Source organism: Colobus angolensis, unplaced genomic scaffold (assembly GCF_000951035.1).
Source record: "Colobus angolensis palliatus isolate OR3802 unplaced genomic scaffold, Cang.pa_1.0 Scaffold126, whole genome shotgun sequence".
Classification (NCBI taxonomy): Eukaryota; Metazoa; Chordata; class Mammalia; order Primates; family Cercopithecidae; genus Colobus; species Colobus angolensis.
In genome coordinates, this window is record NW_012113808.1 from 2,536,184 (window position 1) to 2,551,049 (window position 14,866).

The window sequence follows — 14,866 nt, forward strand, 5'->3', positions numbered from 1 at the left end:
TTTATTTTTATTTTTTATTTTTTTTGAGACAGAGTCTGGCTCTGTCACCCAGGCTGGAGTTCAGTGGCACAATCTTGGCTCACTGCAACCTCCACCTCTCGGGTTCACACCATTCTCCTGCCTCAGTCTCCTGAGTTGTTGGGACTACAGGCACCCGCCACCACGCCTGGCTAATTTTTTTATGTATTTTTAGTAGAGACCGGGTTTCACCATGTTAGCCAGGATGTTCTCAATCTCCTGACCTCGTTATCCACCCGCCCTGGGCTCCCAAAGTGCTGGGATTACGGGCTTGAGCCACCATGCCCGGCCTATTTTGTTTTTTAAGTTACTACAATTTGAGGGTCAGTGCCCTTTTCTAAGGCATTAAGTACTACTTTCTCTTTTTTTGTTGTTGTTTTGCTTTTTGTTTTTGAGACAGTGTCTCGCTCTGTCACTTAGGCTGGAGTGCAGTGGCTCAATCTCGGCTCGCCGCAACCTCCGCCTCCCAGGTTCAAGCGATTCTCCTACCTCAGCCTCCCGAGTAGCTGGGAACACAGGCATGCACCACCACGCCCAGCTAATTTTTTGTGTTTTTAGTAGAGACTGGGTTTCTCCATGTTGGTCAGGCTGGTCTCTAACTCCTGACCTCAAGTGATCCATCTGCCTCGGCCTCCCAAAGTGCTGGGATTACAGGCCACCTCTCCCGGCAAGTACTACTTTCTCACTATCATATCCTTTCTGCAGAGGAGGACTTCCACCTATGGAAATGGTGCTTATGTTACGATTCAATGGCAAAGACTAAGAATAATCAGTTGAAGGAACGAATTCTTTCCAGGAAAAGAAGTTTAAACAAAGCATGACTTGAATGCTAAAAGCCTTCTCCTACTCACAATTTTCCTTTTTCCTGTGGTAAAATATTATAGAAGAGCTATTTTTACTAAACCATTTCTTCCCTCCTCTGATCACTCCAAAGTAGTTAAAATTGCTGTTAAGTTTAGTCTTAGAGGTCAGTCCCTGAAGCTTCTAGCTTTGTGCCTACTTGATTGTTTTGTCCCTTCCCAGTCGTGCAAAAGGATGCTATCATTTTGATTAGAATTCCTTGTCTTAGTTTCTTGTTTAAAAATTTTAAAGGTATCATGTCCATTGATTACAGAGCAGTGGTTTGGTATTTTTAATTTAGTAGTAGATAGTCACAACTACATAAAGAAAGCTTCTGGTTGGGTCCAGTGGCTCATGGCTGCAATCCCAGCACTTTGGGAGGCCAAGACAGGAGGATTGCTGGAGCGCAGGAGTTCAAGACCAGCCTAGGAACATAGCGAGACTTTGTCTCTACACAAAGTGGCGCATGCCTATGGTCCTAGCTACTTGGAATGCTGAGGTGGGAGGAACGCTGGAGCAGAGGAGTTCAAAGCTACAGTGAGTCATGCTTTGGGGTCCATACTGAATATATTACTTACTAATTGAATTTTCTTCAGAAAGATACCTCACTACTTGGTTTTTGAAGTCAAATACATAAGAGTTATACTGAGTCAGTAGCTACCTTGAGTGTAACATCTTTTTTAAAATGTATTTTCCTTGGCTTCTCTTGCATGTTCCCTAGAGTGTAACATCTTAATCTAATGTAGAAACTGTCAGTGTATTCAACATGTAAAGTGCCTTTATTTAAATGATTTGAAACAGTATCACAAAACTCAGATTCTCCATACCCCACAGCCATCAAAATAAAACCATGATAGCAAGCAAATCATTTATTTCAGCTATATCAGTGATTTCATTTTTCCCTCATAATGATTTTGTTTTCTAGCTGGTCCAGTTCTGATGGCAAAGATGATCCAATTGAAGTATCTAAAGACAGTATATTTGTGAAGATCTTACAGAAACTTTTAAAAGATGGTAAGTGGTTTGTTACTATACTGTTGGAAATTACAGTGTCACTCTTCAGTTTTTTTGGTTTTTTGTTTGTTTGTTTTTGAGATGGAGTCTTGCTCTGTTGCCTAGGCTGGAGTGCAGTGGTGTGATCTCGGCTCACTGCAACCTCCACCTCCCGAGTTCAAGCGAATCTTCTGCCTCAGCTCCCGGAGTAGCTGGGACTACAAGCCTGTGCCACCAAGACTGGCTAATTTTTATATTTTTAGTAAAAGCAGGGTTTCACCATGTTGGCCAGGCTGGTGTCAAACTCCTGATCTCGTGATCCACCTGCCTCAGCCTCTGTCTAAAGAATAAAAAAACCAAGAAGCTTTCATTTGGAGTCTATCCACACTGATCTCCATGCATTAGTTTTCAGATTTGTAGCTTCCATTTGTAGCTGTAAAAATGCCACAGACTGAATTGTGTCTAAGTATCTAGTGCTAATATTTAAGGGCAGCTTTGCAGTTTTTGTTATTCTTAGTGGATCATAAAACAGGTGAAAAACAGGAATGGAAAGTCATGATTTCATAAAGGATAAGAATAGTAGAAACTTTTTTTTTTTTTTTTGAGATGAAGTCTCATTGTGTTGCCCAGGCTGGAATATAGTGGCTCAGTCTCAGCTTACTACAACCTCTGCCTCCCGGGCTCAAGTGATTCTCCTGCCTCAGCCTCCTGAGTAGCTGGAATTACAGGCATGCACCACCACGCCTGGCTAATTTTTGTATTTTCAGTAAAGACAGGGTTTCACCATGTTGGTCAGGCTGGCCTCGAACTCATGACCTTGTGATCTGCCTGCCTTGGCCTCCCAGAGTGCTGGGATTACAGGCATGAGCCACCGTGCCCAGCTGAAACTTTTATTTAAATAAAAATATAGGCAGGTGCAGTGGCGCACACTTTGGGAGGCCAAAGTGAGAGAATCACTTGAGCCCAGTAGTTCAAGACCAGCCAGAGCAACGTAGGGAGATCCTGTCACTATATTTTAAAAAAAAGAAAAAAGGAATTAGTTGGACACAGGGGTGCATGCCTGTGGTTCCAGCTACTGTGGAGGCTGAGGTAGGAGGATTGCTTGAGCCCAGGAGATGGAGGCTGCAGTGAGCTGTCATGGTGCCACTGCACTTCAGCCTGGGTGATAGAGTGAGACCTTGTCTCAAAAAAAAAAAAAAAAAAAAATTATGTATGTGTGTGTGTATTATATATGTATATTTTACCTATATAAGGCGTGTGGTTTTTTTTTAAGAACAGGACAAATGTATTTTTGGAACCTTCTTAATAATATGGCTTTCATGCACAGTAGTGTTTTTAAAGGACAGATTCTGAAGGTAGGGAGATACAGATAACCTTGCGTTGTATTTCATAGGCATTGACAGTGCAACAGCTACTTCAGCCTGTGCATTCGTCCTGCAGACATATTTCAATTACCCACAAGGTTTGTTTTTACATGTTACCTGAAATACATTATACATATTGAACAAAATGCCTGTCTCATTAAATGAAGTTTAAATTTTTTTCTAGTTAGTCACCAACATTTAATAGTTGAGAATAGTGTTATGAAAGTCTTATTTTGCCAGGTGCATTGGTTCACGCCTGTAATCCCAGCCGTTTGGGAGGCCGAGGCGGGCAGATCACGAGGTCAGGAGATCGAGACCATCCTGGCTAACATGGTGAAACCTCGTCTCTACTAATGCTGCAAGATAATTAGCCAGGTGTGGTGGAGGGTGCCTGTAGTCCCAGATACTTGGGAGGCTGAGGCAGGAGAATGGTGTGAATCCAGGAGGCAGAGCTTGCAGTGAGCCGAGATTGCACCAATGTACTCCAGCCTGGGCGACAGAGCGAGATTCCATCTCAAAAAAAAAAAAAAAAAAAAGTCTTATTTTTCTGGCTTCACTTGAAAATCAAAGATTTGCCTATATGAGACTGAAACTGTCACACTGAGCAGTCAGCTTGGGCTGAAGGGTGCTGCCCTCCTGCAACCAGGCCATTGGCTTAAGTCTACCAAGATGCCCTATGGCTGCCTTCACTCATACAGTCTGTTACCTACCAAGCTTTTGCAAGCATTTGAGTTTTAAAAGTCAAATAAAATGTTACTTTTTAAAGAGAATTTATCTTTTACAAATTAATGTGGTATCTTTACAAGTATATCATTTTAGAGAGAAATAACTTTTATTGAAAGTGTGTTTGTTAATCATAATAAATGATATACAAATATTTTGTTTGGATTTAGTCTCATAACACTTATCAACTCAGATTTTTCTTGTATAACAATTAAGTACCAGGTGTGGTAGCTCAAACCTGTAATCCCAGGACTTTAGGAGGCAGAGGCAAGAGAATCCCTTGAGCTCAGGGGTTCAAGACCAGCCTGGGCCACATAGCAAGACCCCACCTCTACAGAAAAAAAAAATTAGCCAGGCTTGGTGGTGCATGCCTGTAGTCCTTGCGGAGGCTGAGGTGGGAGGATCACTTGAGCAGGGAAGGTCAAAGGATTGAAGTTACAGTGAGCTATGATCATACCACTCCACTCCAGCCTGGGTGACAGAGTGGAGACCTTGTCTCAATAAAAAATAAAAACTACAATTAAGAACCAAAAAATAGGCTGGGCACAGTGGCTTATGCCTGTAATCCCAACACTTGAGGAGACTGAGGTGGGTGGATCGCTTGAAGTCAGGAGTTCAAGACCAGCCTAGCCAACATGGTGAAACACCGTTTCTACTAAAAATACAAAAAATTAGCTGGGCGTAGTGGTGGACGCCTGTAATCCCAGTTACTGGGGTGGCTGAGGCAGGAGAATCATTTGAACCCAGAAGGCAGAGGTTGCTCTGAGTTGAGATAGCACCTTCGCAGTCCAGCCTGGCCAGCAGGGTGAGACTCAGTCTGAAAAAAAAAAAAAAAATGATGCAAGACCCTTTGAGGGTTTTTTTTTTAAAACCAGTATATGATTTTGAGAATCTTATGGTAATGTAGCAAATTATAAAATACTATTGGCTTATTATTTTGAAAATTTTCATCCAGTTTTCTCTGTCAAATGAGAAAATTGTATATGCTTATTTGTAACTACACAGATGTCAGACAATCCATTTAGTTCATGTTCATTGGCTTTTCAGCTCTATGGATGACTTGTGAAGAAATGATTCTTTTGCCTATCTAATTTTAGATTTATACTGTAAATACATTTTGAGATACTGTAGCTAGCATTCATAACAGTGTTTCTACTAAATTATTCCCTAAATAGGGGATCATATAAGTGTTTGAAATACTTGTTTTCAAGCTTGGGAATATGTGAAAGCGTTTCAGATCTTACTAAACACTTTAAATAGAATGGCTCTTTTGACCACTGGAGGGAAAAACACTCAGGCAGCCCTGTGAAGAATATCACATTGTTAGACTTGAAAGTATGTTTGACAGATGGAAGGAATTTAGAAGAGAGTATTTCCCAACAGCGAAGTGACGTTATATTTAAATAGAAGCACAGGTGTTTTTGTCATCCATCATCTGAATTCATTTGAGAGTTTTATAATAATTGAAAAATGACTTCTTGTGTTTGTGTTTATAGGCATTCAGCTCAGTGAGTACTTACCGGAGGTGAAAGACCTGCTACAGGCAGATCAGCTTGGAAGCCTAAAGTCCAATCCTTACTTCGAGTTTGTTTTGAAAGCAAATTATGAATATTATGTTCAGGGACAAATATAACTTTTTCTTAAAATGGCCATTGTTTATGAAATTTGTATAAGTGTGTCCTTATAAGAATCAAGTATAAGTTTGTACAATTTCAGAACATGGATAGCTGAGTTTTTACACTTTATATGTAGGAAGCTAATATAAAATAGTTATGTAACTGTGATTTTGGTTTTCAGTTACGTGACTTGTTTTTTCCACCTGAAATGTGTCTGTTGTTGTTCTGTACTCAGTGCCCTTTCTTTTTCCTCTGACGTGGTCCCAGGTTCTGGAGTTCTTGTCCTGGTTCTAGCTACTCACTTGCACAAATCACTTCTAGGCCTCAGTTTCTGTGACCATGAAAATTACTAGATTGCACTAGCTTGTCTCTAAAATTCTGTGACTCCAGATACTTTGCACCAAAGAGAATCTGGGGTGTTTGGTATCTATTTCAGTTAGGGCTAATGGGAAATGTCCAGTAAGGTAAATGTCAACTTTTGCTGACTTATTATGAGATGAAAAACAAAAGCAGAGCAGGCCTAGCTCATATGAGCTTGATAATTATGAACTCATTGGGAGCATTTTAAACTTTTCTACAGAAATAATAAATGAGCACTAATGAAAGTATTTTAGTGAATGAAACATTTATGTGGTTTTCTAACCTATCTATAAATTACTGTTGATGTTTAGTTCTTTCAGTATGGGGATTCAGTCAGCCTCATGTATTTTCAGAATGACTTTCATGAATCTTGACCATAGTCGGCCTAGTTAGTCAAAAGCGTGAATGATACTGGAAACCATTACAGGCTGTCCTAATATGGCAGTCGATGTGACTAAAAGGTACTGTTCTCTCCGAGCTTTGTCCTGACCAGTGTCATCACTCACTCAATGTTTATCTGAGTTTTAAATAAAGGCCAGAGGTTGGACAGGGAGTTGCTGGCATGTCCGCGCCTTGGCCCAGTCGAATGCCCACTAACCAGCTTGCTCCAGCATCTGAAAAGGTCAGAAGTTAAACATGGTGAAGAGTCCAGTTCCTGGATTCACAGAGCCCAGCATCAGGCCTTCTCCCCCGCAGGCTGCAAGGCCAGCCCTTGAGTATATTTGGAAGAGCAGGTTAATGGAGCTGTTTGTAAATCAAAGAGAAGAAACTAGCAGCCTGGTCTTTTTCTCTTTGCAGCTTGTGTGTTAGGACAGCATTAGGGTCTGGGTTGGGAATATGTTGGAAGGTACTAGGAGAAGTTAGGAAGAGCAGCTTGTCAGATGGCCGGTAAGAAACTGCTGAGTACTTGTATTGTAAGATAAGGCTTTGTGTTTACATGGAGGTCAGCTGTCAGTGTTCACTTCTCACCTGTAGGACCCTGTCAGGTGATAATGTGCTCTGGGACACACAGGTTCCCACCACCCTCCTTTGCAGCTGCAAACCTAGTGATCCCTGGTGGATGGGACGGTACCACAGGAAAGCCGATCTGTTCATGCCCCAGAACCCACTGATTGTGTGGATGTAAAACGACTGCTCTTATGGTGTGAAATGGAGCATCCTGTCGAGGGAGGAAAAAGCTCAGTCTTCTTCTAATCGTTTTTCTCTCTATCTCATAGTTAGTAGCTGTTACACCCAAACGGTTGAGTTTTTAAAAATTATTTTAACAGTGAAAATGAAATTAAGACCTAGGATTTTGAATAATTTTTTCTCTAGAATTTTAAAAAGTGGTTTCACAGCAGAGTGTTCATCAAAGAATTATTAATGGTTTTTGTATAAAGTAGCTGACAGTTATACAGGTGCTGTGTGACATTTCTATGGAAAGAGATACTTTACTGACTTGGAAAAGGTTTGCGATCACGCCTGTCTTTAAGTGCTGCCCTGAGAGTCCCAGCTTGGGACCTTGACAGAATACAAGAGGAAAGTGTTGTGTGTGTGTGATTGTGAGCAGAGGGGAGTGTGCACAGGCCTGGGCATGTCTTGAGAATTTGTGAACAGAATGGTGTCAAGGATTGCGGCAGACCTGGAGACAGACAGTAAAAACTTGCTGAACTCCTGAGTGAGGTAAAGGCTACTGACGCCTCTCTTTGAGGGCTTTAATTTTTCTTTTTTTTTGAGACGGAGTCTCGCTCTGTCGCCCAGGCTGGAGTGCAGTAGCGCAATCTCCACTCACTGCAAGCTCCACCTCCCAGGTTCACGCCATTCTCCTGCCTCAGCCTCCCGAGTAGCCAGGACTACAGGCGCCCGCCACCACGCCTGGCTAATTTTTGTGTTTTTAGTAGAGCGAGGTTTCACCGTGTTAGCCAGGATGGTCTCGATCTCCCGACCTCGTGATCCGCCCATCTCGGCCTCCCAAAGTGCTGGGATTACAGGCGTGAGCCACCGCGCCCGAATGATTGAACTGTGTTTCTTTTTTTACTTCAGGGGCTGAATTGTAGTTTTCCTAACATCACCCACCTACATCCTACACACCTGGACATTTTGAAGCTAACTACAAAAACACTGTATACACCCATGTAAACAAATCCACTCATTAAAAGCCAACATACATTTAAAAAATAAAATACTGGGTCAGGCATGGTGGCTCACACCTGTAATCCTAGCACTTTGGGAGACCAAGATGGGAGAATCGCTTGAGCTCAGGAGTTCACAAGCAGCCTGGGCAACATAGCAAGACCCTGTCTGTACAAAAAAAAATTACAAAAATTAGCCAGGCATGGTGATGTGTGCCTGTGGTCCCAGCTACTTGGAAGGCTGAGTTGGGAGGATTGCTTGAGCCCAGGAGTTTGTGACTACAGTGAGCCATGATCACACAACTGCATTCCAGCCTGGGTGACAGATTAAGGCCCTGTCTCAAATAATATGTAATTCTAAATTTTAAGAAAAACACTGTAGAAAATGAAGCACCCCTCCTGAGGAGCCTTTTTAGACAGTTTTTCCTAATCACCTCCCACTCCAAAGAAAGTGTAATACCACAGACCTACTATATATCATTCATTTGTTCGTTCATTCATTTATTTATTTGGAAATGGAGTCTTGCTCTGTCACCCAGGCTGGAGTCCAGTGGTGTGGACCCAACTCACTGCAACCTCTGCCTCCTGGGTTCAAGCAATTCTGCCTCAGCCTCCCCAGTAGCTGGGATTACAGGCACTCGCCACCACGCCTGGCTAATTTTTATATTTTTAGTAGAGATGGGATTTCACCATGTTAGCCAGGCTGGTCTCGAACTCATGACCTCAGGTGATCTGCCTGCCTCGGCCTCCCAAAGTGCTGGGATTATAGGCGTGAGCCACCACACTTGGCCGACTATCTTTTAAATATACTGTGGCCTTTGGAAGCCACAAACCATTGTACTAGCTGAATTTTTTTCACTCCCTAAGAACCAAGTTTTCCCCCTTTGAGAATGCCCATCTTAATTATTCTTTAGAATACAATTTTTTAAAATGCGTGATACTTTGCCATATGGCAGAACCATAATTAATGTAATAGCCCTTACCCTCTTGCTGTATCTCTCTCTCTCAAAAATTAAGACACATGGGGTTTTGTTTTTGTTTTTGTTTTTTTGACCATTTTAAACACTAGAATAAATCTTTGTGCAAAAATCTTTATGCCCTCCAAATACGGTGAACTCTCCCTGCTCAGTTGTGGTGACATTGATGTGTGTATACTGAGCAGGCCAATTTCTAATATTCTTTCCTCACCTTTCCTGCCACTGCACTGTGTGCATCTGCCCTAAGTCCTTAGTTATTGGAAGCAAGACATGGCATCATGTGCTGAATGTTTCATATGTCTCAGGTACTCACCTGCTTTGTTGTTTTGTTTGTTTTTGGTTTTTTGTTTTTTTTTTTTTTTTGAGATGGAGTCTTGCTCTGTCCCTAGGCTGGAGTGTAGTGGCGTGATCTCAGCTCACTGCAACCTGTCTCTTGGGTTCAAGAGATTCTTCTGCCTCAGCCTCCCTAGTAGCTGGGATTACAGGCACCCACCACCATACACAGCTAATTTTTTTGTATTTTTAGTAGAGACCAGGTTTCACCGTGTTGGCCAGGCTGGTCTCGAACTCCTGACCTCGGGTGATCTGTCCACCTGGGCCTCCCAAAGTGTTGGGATTTCAGGCATGAGCCACCGCACTCAGCTCTCCCCTACTTTTAATCCTCAAATCAGTTTTAGGGAGTATCGTGAGTTGAGAATGCTTTCTGGAAAGTCACTTGTCCAGGATCACATAACCAGTCAGAGGGGAAGGTAAATGTAGCTCTGCTTGACTCCAGAATGCAAGCTCCTAACCAGTTCTTGATATTCTGGGTATAAAGAAGGTTGAAGAAGGGGCACTGCTCCAGTGAATCAACAGGCTCTTGGAGGTGGCCATGAGTGCACACACCACCAGCTTCAGGAGGAGGAAAAAGTAGAAAATCCAAGCTCTTTTTTTGCGACTGCCAGGAGTTGACCCAACCTTTTTTTTTTTTTTTTTTTTGAGATAGGGTCTCTGCTGCCCAGGCTGGAGTGCAGTGGTAGGATCTCGGCTCACTGCAACCTCCACCTCCCAGGTTCAAGTGATTCTCCTGCCTCAGCCTCCTGAGTAGCTGGGATTACAGGTGTGCACCACCACGCCCGGCTGATTTTTGTATTTTTAGTAGAGATGGGGTTTCACCATGTTGGCCAGGCTGGTCTTGAACTCCTGACCTCAAGTGATCCACCCGCCTCAGCCTCCCTAAGTGCTGGGATTACAGGCGTGGGCCACCACACCTGGCCGACCCGACCTTTTTAAGTAGCTTGTGAGGAGAATGAGTGTGTCTTTGTCTGCCCAGTCCCTGGAATGTCTCTAACTTGGAGGGCCCAGCCAGCCCTTGAGGGGCTGAGTTTCTGGGGAAGCCATGACTTTTCATATTAGGATGTCTTTGGCTCATTACTGGGAAAGATCCCTCAAGGGCCTGTTCTGTTTCGAACTGTACTCAGTGTTGGGGAAGATAGAAGCAGCAGTCCTTGCCCTCCCTGGCCACTGGCCGTAGAAGGAAGGACAGCCCAAGCCTGTCTCCTCCACTGGCCGCTGTGGAACCTGGGATGTGTTTTAACTCATTAAGCCTCAGTTTTCTTTAAAAAAAAAAAAAAAACGGGAATGAGTAATACCTATCTTATTTACCTTAGGATAGTTCAAAGGTTAATTGAAACATAAAAGCATATTAGAAGTGTTTTACCAATTCCTGTTGAAATTGATAGGAAACACAGTAGGGAAGACTGGGACTGAGCGAGATTGGGGTGCGGGTGTGTGGAGTGTTGAGTGGCACGATTGGAGAGAAGGGAAGTGTGAACACACTGGCGTGGTGGTAGCAGAAGGGCCCCACCAGGGTATGAAGAGCTGAGACTGCACCTGAAAACTTAGAAGCAGGAACTCCCTGTCAAGCACAGCCTACATGGCTGACCTTTACTTAGTGACAGTTCTCAAAATGCTGTGCAGGGCGCCGCTGCGCTCCCCCAAAACGTACATGTATGGAGACATGGCTCTGCCACCCACCGTTCAGTCTATTCTCTAAGCCAATGAGAATGCAACAAGACCAGAATGGGACTGAGGGTGGCCTGTGGTGACCTGTCAGGGACTATTTAAACCAGCCACAAATCATGTGGGCAGGGAACAGAAGCCTGAACTGGCCACCTCAGGGGCCATCTCCCGCAGTTTGCTGTACTAGCAGGTCTCTGTTCACTTGTGAGTGTTTTTAATCACGGTCAGCTTTTAGTGTGGGTTTGAATGTGACAGACTGAGCTTAGAAAAGCTTTCTGTAAGGAAAGGTAAGAGTTGGACTGAGCAAGAGTTGAAAAATAGTGACAGTCCCATTCTCCTTTGGAATGCGAACAGATATTGAAGTATCCAGTGAACGGCAGCAAATTTCCTACCTTCAAGGCCCAAACGTAAGCTAGTGCCCTTATGTTACATGCAACTCATTTGCCAGGTGGTTTTCTTCAAGTACCTCCACTACTCGCTGACACAGGAGGACACAGGATATTAAAAATGAAATACAGTTCTGTCAGTTATTCACTTATTCTCCAAAATACTTGAAAGAGCTAAATATGAAACCATAGGAGGCTTTATACTCACCACGTAGTCCCTATACTAGCCAAACTCCTTATTTTTTAATTGATTGTTTTTAGGAGGATAGTATTCACTAAAACATTTTTGTTAATACTTCTTTATTTTTAGGATGAGCTGCCATGATGTGGGCTACAGAGGAGGGTCACATATGCTTCTATCCCCCTTTTAGAGAATCCGCACCTGTCCCAGTTGCTGATTTCCACTACCAAATGTGAATTGCAACTATTTTAGGAGCACTTGAGCACACCAGAAAAATGAGTGATTCTGTTCTGGCCCACACCGCATCACTGATGTACCCCCTTAAAGCATGTCACTGAGTTCATCACAAAAGACTGCTTCTCCTGTGCCCTCCACAAGCCTCCACAAGGTTAGAACTGTCCTTGTCTTAGGGAAAAAAGAGAGAGAGAGAGAGAGACAGGCACCAACTGGGTAACCTCTGCTGACCCCCACTGTACTTTACCATAAGTAGCTCCAAATCCTTCTAGAAAATCTGAAAGGCATAGCCCCATATATCAGTGATATAAATAGAACCTGCAGCAGGCTCTGGTAGGTGATGACTCTAAGGTGGACTGGGAGGCAGCCCGGCCTTGGCAGGCATCATCCTCTAAATATAAAGATGAGTTTGTTCAGCCTTTGCAGAAGGAAAAACTGCCACCCATCCTAGAGTGCTGCGTCCTTGCCCCCGCCCCGCCCCGCCCTTTATTGGCGGGAAGGACCAGCAAAGCCTCATCTAGGAAGAGCCCCTCACCCATCTCCACCTCCATTCCAAGTCTAGCCAGTCCTGGGTTACGACCGCCGTCTTTCAGCCCCAGGAGAGGGACACACGTAGTGCCACCGAAGAGGTTGGGGGAGGGCCTCAGCCCACCAAAACCTGGGGCCAGTGCGTCCTAGAGGAGGGGAACCCTCACCCCTTCAATCCCTTTAGGAGACCCAAGTACGCTGCGCGTCCCTGAGGCGGACAGCTCCGTGTGCCCAGGCTTTGCGTCTGACGGGCCTATCCCCGGGAGCCCCGGCGCTCCGCCCTCGCCTCCCCCCGCCAGTTGTCCATCCTGCGACAGCTGCGCGCCCTCCGGCCGCCGGTGGCCCTCTGTGCGGTGGGGGAAGGGGTCGACGTGGCTCAGCTTTTTGGATTCAGGGAGCTCAGGGGTAGGAAGAGAGAAATGGAGTTCCAGGGGCGTCAGGGGGAGGGAGTTCGCCTTCCTTCCCTGCCTGGTGCTCAGGAGTGACTGCTTCTCCAATCCGCCCAAGCCCACCACTCCACACGTCTCCCTCCTCCGGGTAGTCGCAAGTGGGAGTTTGGGAATCTGAACAAAGAACCTGAAGAGGAGTTGAAATATTGGAAGTTAGCAGTCAGGCACCTTCCCGAGCTCCCAGGGCGCTCAGAGTGGGCATGGGTGGAGAGGCCTTCGGGACAGGTGCGGTTCCCGGAGCGCAGGCGCACACATGCACCCACCGGCGCACGAGGTGACCCTCGCCCCACCCCATCCCCTCCAGCGGGCAACTGGGTCGGGTCAGGAGGGGCAAACCCGCTAGGGAGACACTCCATATACGGCCCGGCCCGCGTTACCTGGGACCGGGCCAACCCGCTCCTTCTTTGGTCAACGCAGGGGACCCGGGCGGGGGCCCAGGCCGCGAACCGGCCGAGGGAGGGGGCTCTAGTGCCCAACACCCAAATATGGCTGGAGAAGGGCAGCGACATTCCTGCGGGGTGGCGCGGAGGGAGTGCCCGCGGGCTATATAAAACCTGAGCAGACAGACAAGCGGCCACCGCAGCGGACAGCGCCAAGTGAAGCCTCGCTTTCCTCCCGCGGCGACCAGGGCCCGAGCCGAGAGTAGCAGTTGTAGCTACCCGCCCAGGTAGGGCGGGAGTTGGGAGGGGACCGGGGGACAGGGTAATATCGAGGGGAACCTGAAGGACTCCGGGGCAGAACCCAGTCGGTTCACCTGGTCAGCCCCAGGCCTGCGCCCCGAGCGCTGTGCCTCGTCTCCGGAGCCACATGCGCTTTAAAAGGGAGACAACACACGTCTCCAGATTTTTCTCTAGCCCCTCTGGGCTGCTTTATGCGGCATGTAGGATGTGCCTAGGGAGATAAATGGTTTTGCTTTAGTTGTCGCCAAGGCAGTTGCCTTCCGAACTAGCGCTAGAGCTAATGAGCCAGCATAGGACCACCCACGCTGGGTTTCCAACAGGCAAAAAGGCCCTTTCTGAGTTTGAAATGTCATAGGGTTCCTAACAGGTCACTCTTTCCTGGATGGGGTGCCAACGCCTTTCCCATGGGCATCTCCTTCCACCCTCACGCTGGCCCAGCGAGCAGGCAGTGCCCAGGCCTTATCTTCCTGGGTGACAGATGTGGTCAGGGAGGTGCAGAGAGCATGGGCACCAGCGTCCAGCTCCTGGAGCAAGTGTCAGGCAGGGAGGGCAGACAGGTCTTGGGGGACATGTTCCCCTGGCTGTGTGGACAGAGGACTTCTCAGTGTGGTCTCACGACCCTGTGCCCCTTTTCCTGGTGCAGGGCAGCCCTTAGCCAGGGGCAAAGCTCAGGAAGAGAACCCCTGGTCGCCTCCCTGGCAGAATTTGAGTGGTTCTGGTAGGGGATATCCCTAGGTTCCTGGGGAGGGAGGACGTCGGGGCCGGCCAGGTCTCCCCCGCTGCCGCTGAGACGTCTGCGCTGATGCACCGCGCGGTCTCCTTGTCCTTGCAGAAACTAGACACAATGTGCGACGAAGACGAGACCACCGCCCTCGTGTGCGACAATGGCTCCGGCCTGGTGAAAGCCGGCTTCGCCGGGGATGACGCCCCTAGGGCCGTGTTCCCGTCCATTGTGGGCCGCCCCCGACACCAGGTCAGGCTGCCGCTCCGCGGAGGGAGCTGGGTCGGGGTCCCCGCGTAACCCAGCCTGGTGCCACCCGGAGCGGCGTTAATGGGTGCGTGGTGTCTCGGATCCGCAGGGCGTCATGGTTGGTATGGGTCAGAAAGATTCCTACGTGGGCGACGAGGCTCAGAGCAAGAGAGGTATCCTGACCCTGAAGTACCCTATCGAGCATGGCATCATCACCAACTGGGACGACATGGAGAAGATCTGGCACCACACCTTCTACAACGAGCTCCGCGTGGCTCCCGAGGAGCACCCCACCCTGCTCACCGAGGCCCCCCTCAATCCCAAGGCCAACCGCGAGAAGATGACCCAGATCATGTTTGAGACCTTCAACGTGCCCGCCATGTACGTGGCCATCCAGGCCGTGCTGTCCCTCTACGCCTCCGGCAGGACCACTGG

At 46.7% G+C, this 14,866-nt stretch overlaps 2 protein-coding genes across 2 annotated transcripts in view; both read left to right on the forward strand.

Moving 5' to 3' along the window:
* NUP133 (nucleoporin 133kDa) overlaps positions 1–6,162 on the forward strand; it is an 82,037-nt gene extending 75,875 nt beyond the window's left edge. Inside the window, exons 24-25 of the mRNA XM_011933330.1 lie at positions 1,784–1,872; positions 5,435–6,162. Of these exons, the coding sequence (XP_011788720.1) occupies positions 1,784–1,872; positions 5,435–5,571 (226 nt within the window). The 3' untranslated portion in view covers positions 5,572–6,162. The remainder of the gene's footprint in view (positions 1–1,783; positions 1,873–5,434) is intronic.
* A 7,193-nt stretch (positions 6,163–13,355) lies between these two features.
* Positions 13,356–14,866, forward strand: part of ACTA1 (actin, alpha 1, skeletal muscle) — a 2,836-nt gene continuing 1,325 nt past the window's right edge. Inside the window, exons 1-3 of the mRNA XM_011933331.1 lie at positions 13,356–13,448; positions 14,294–14,434; positions 14,541–14,863. Coding sequence (XP_011788721.1) covers positions 14,306–14,434; positions 14,541–14,863 — 452 coding nt within the window. The 5' untranslated portion in view covers positions 13,356–13,448; positions 14,294–14,305. The remainder of the gene's footprint in view (positions 13,449–14,293; positions 14,435–14,540; positions 14,864–14,866) is intronic.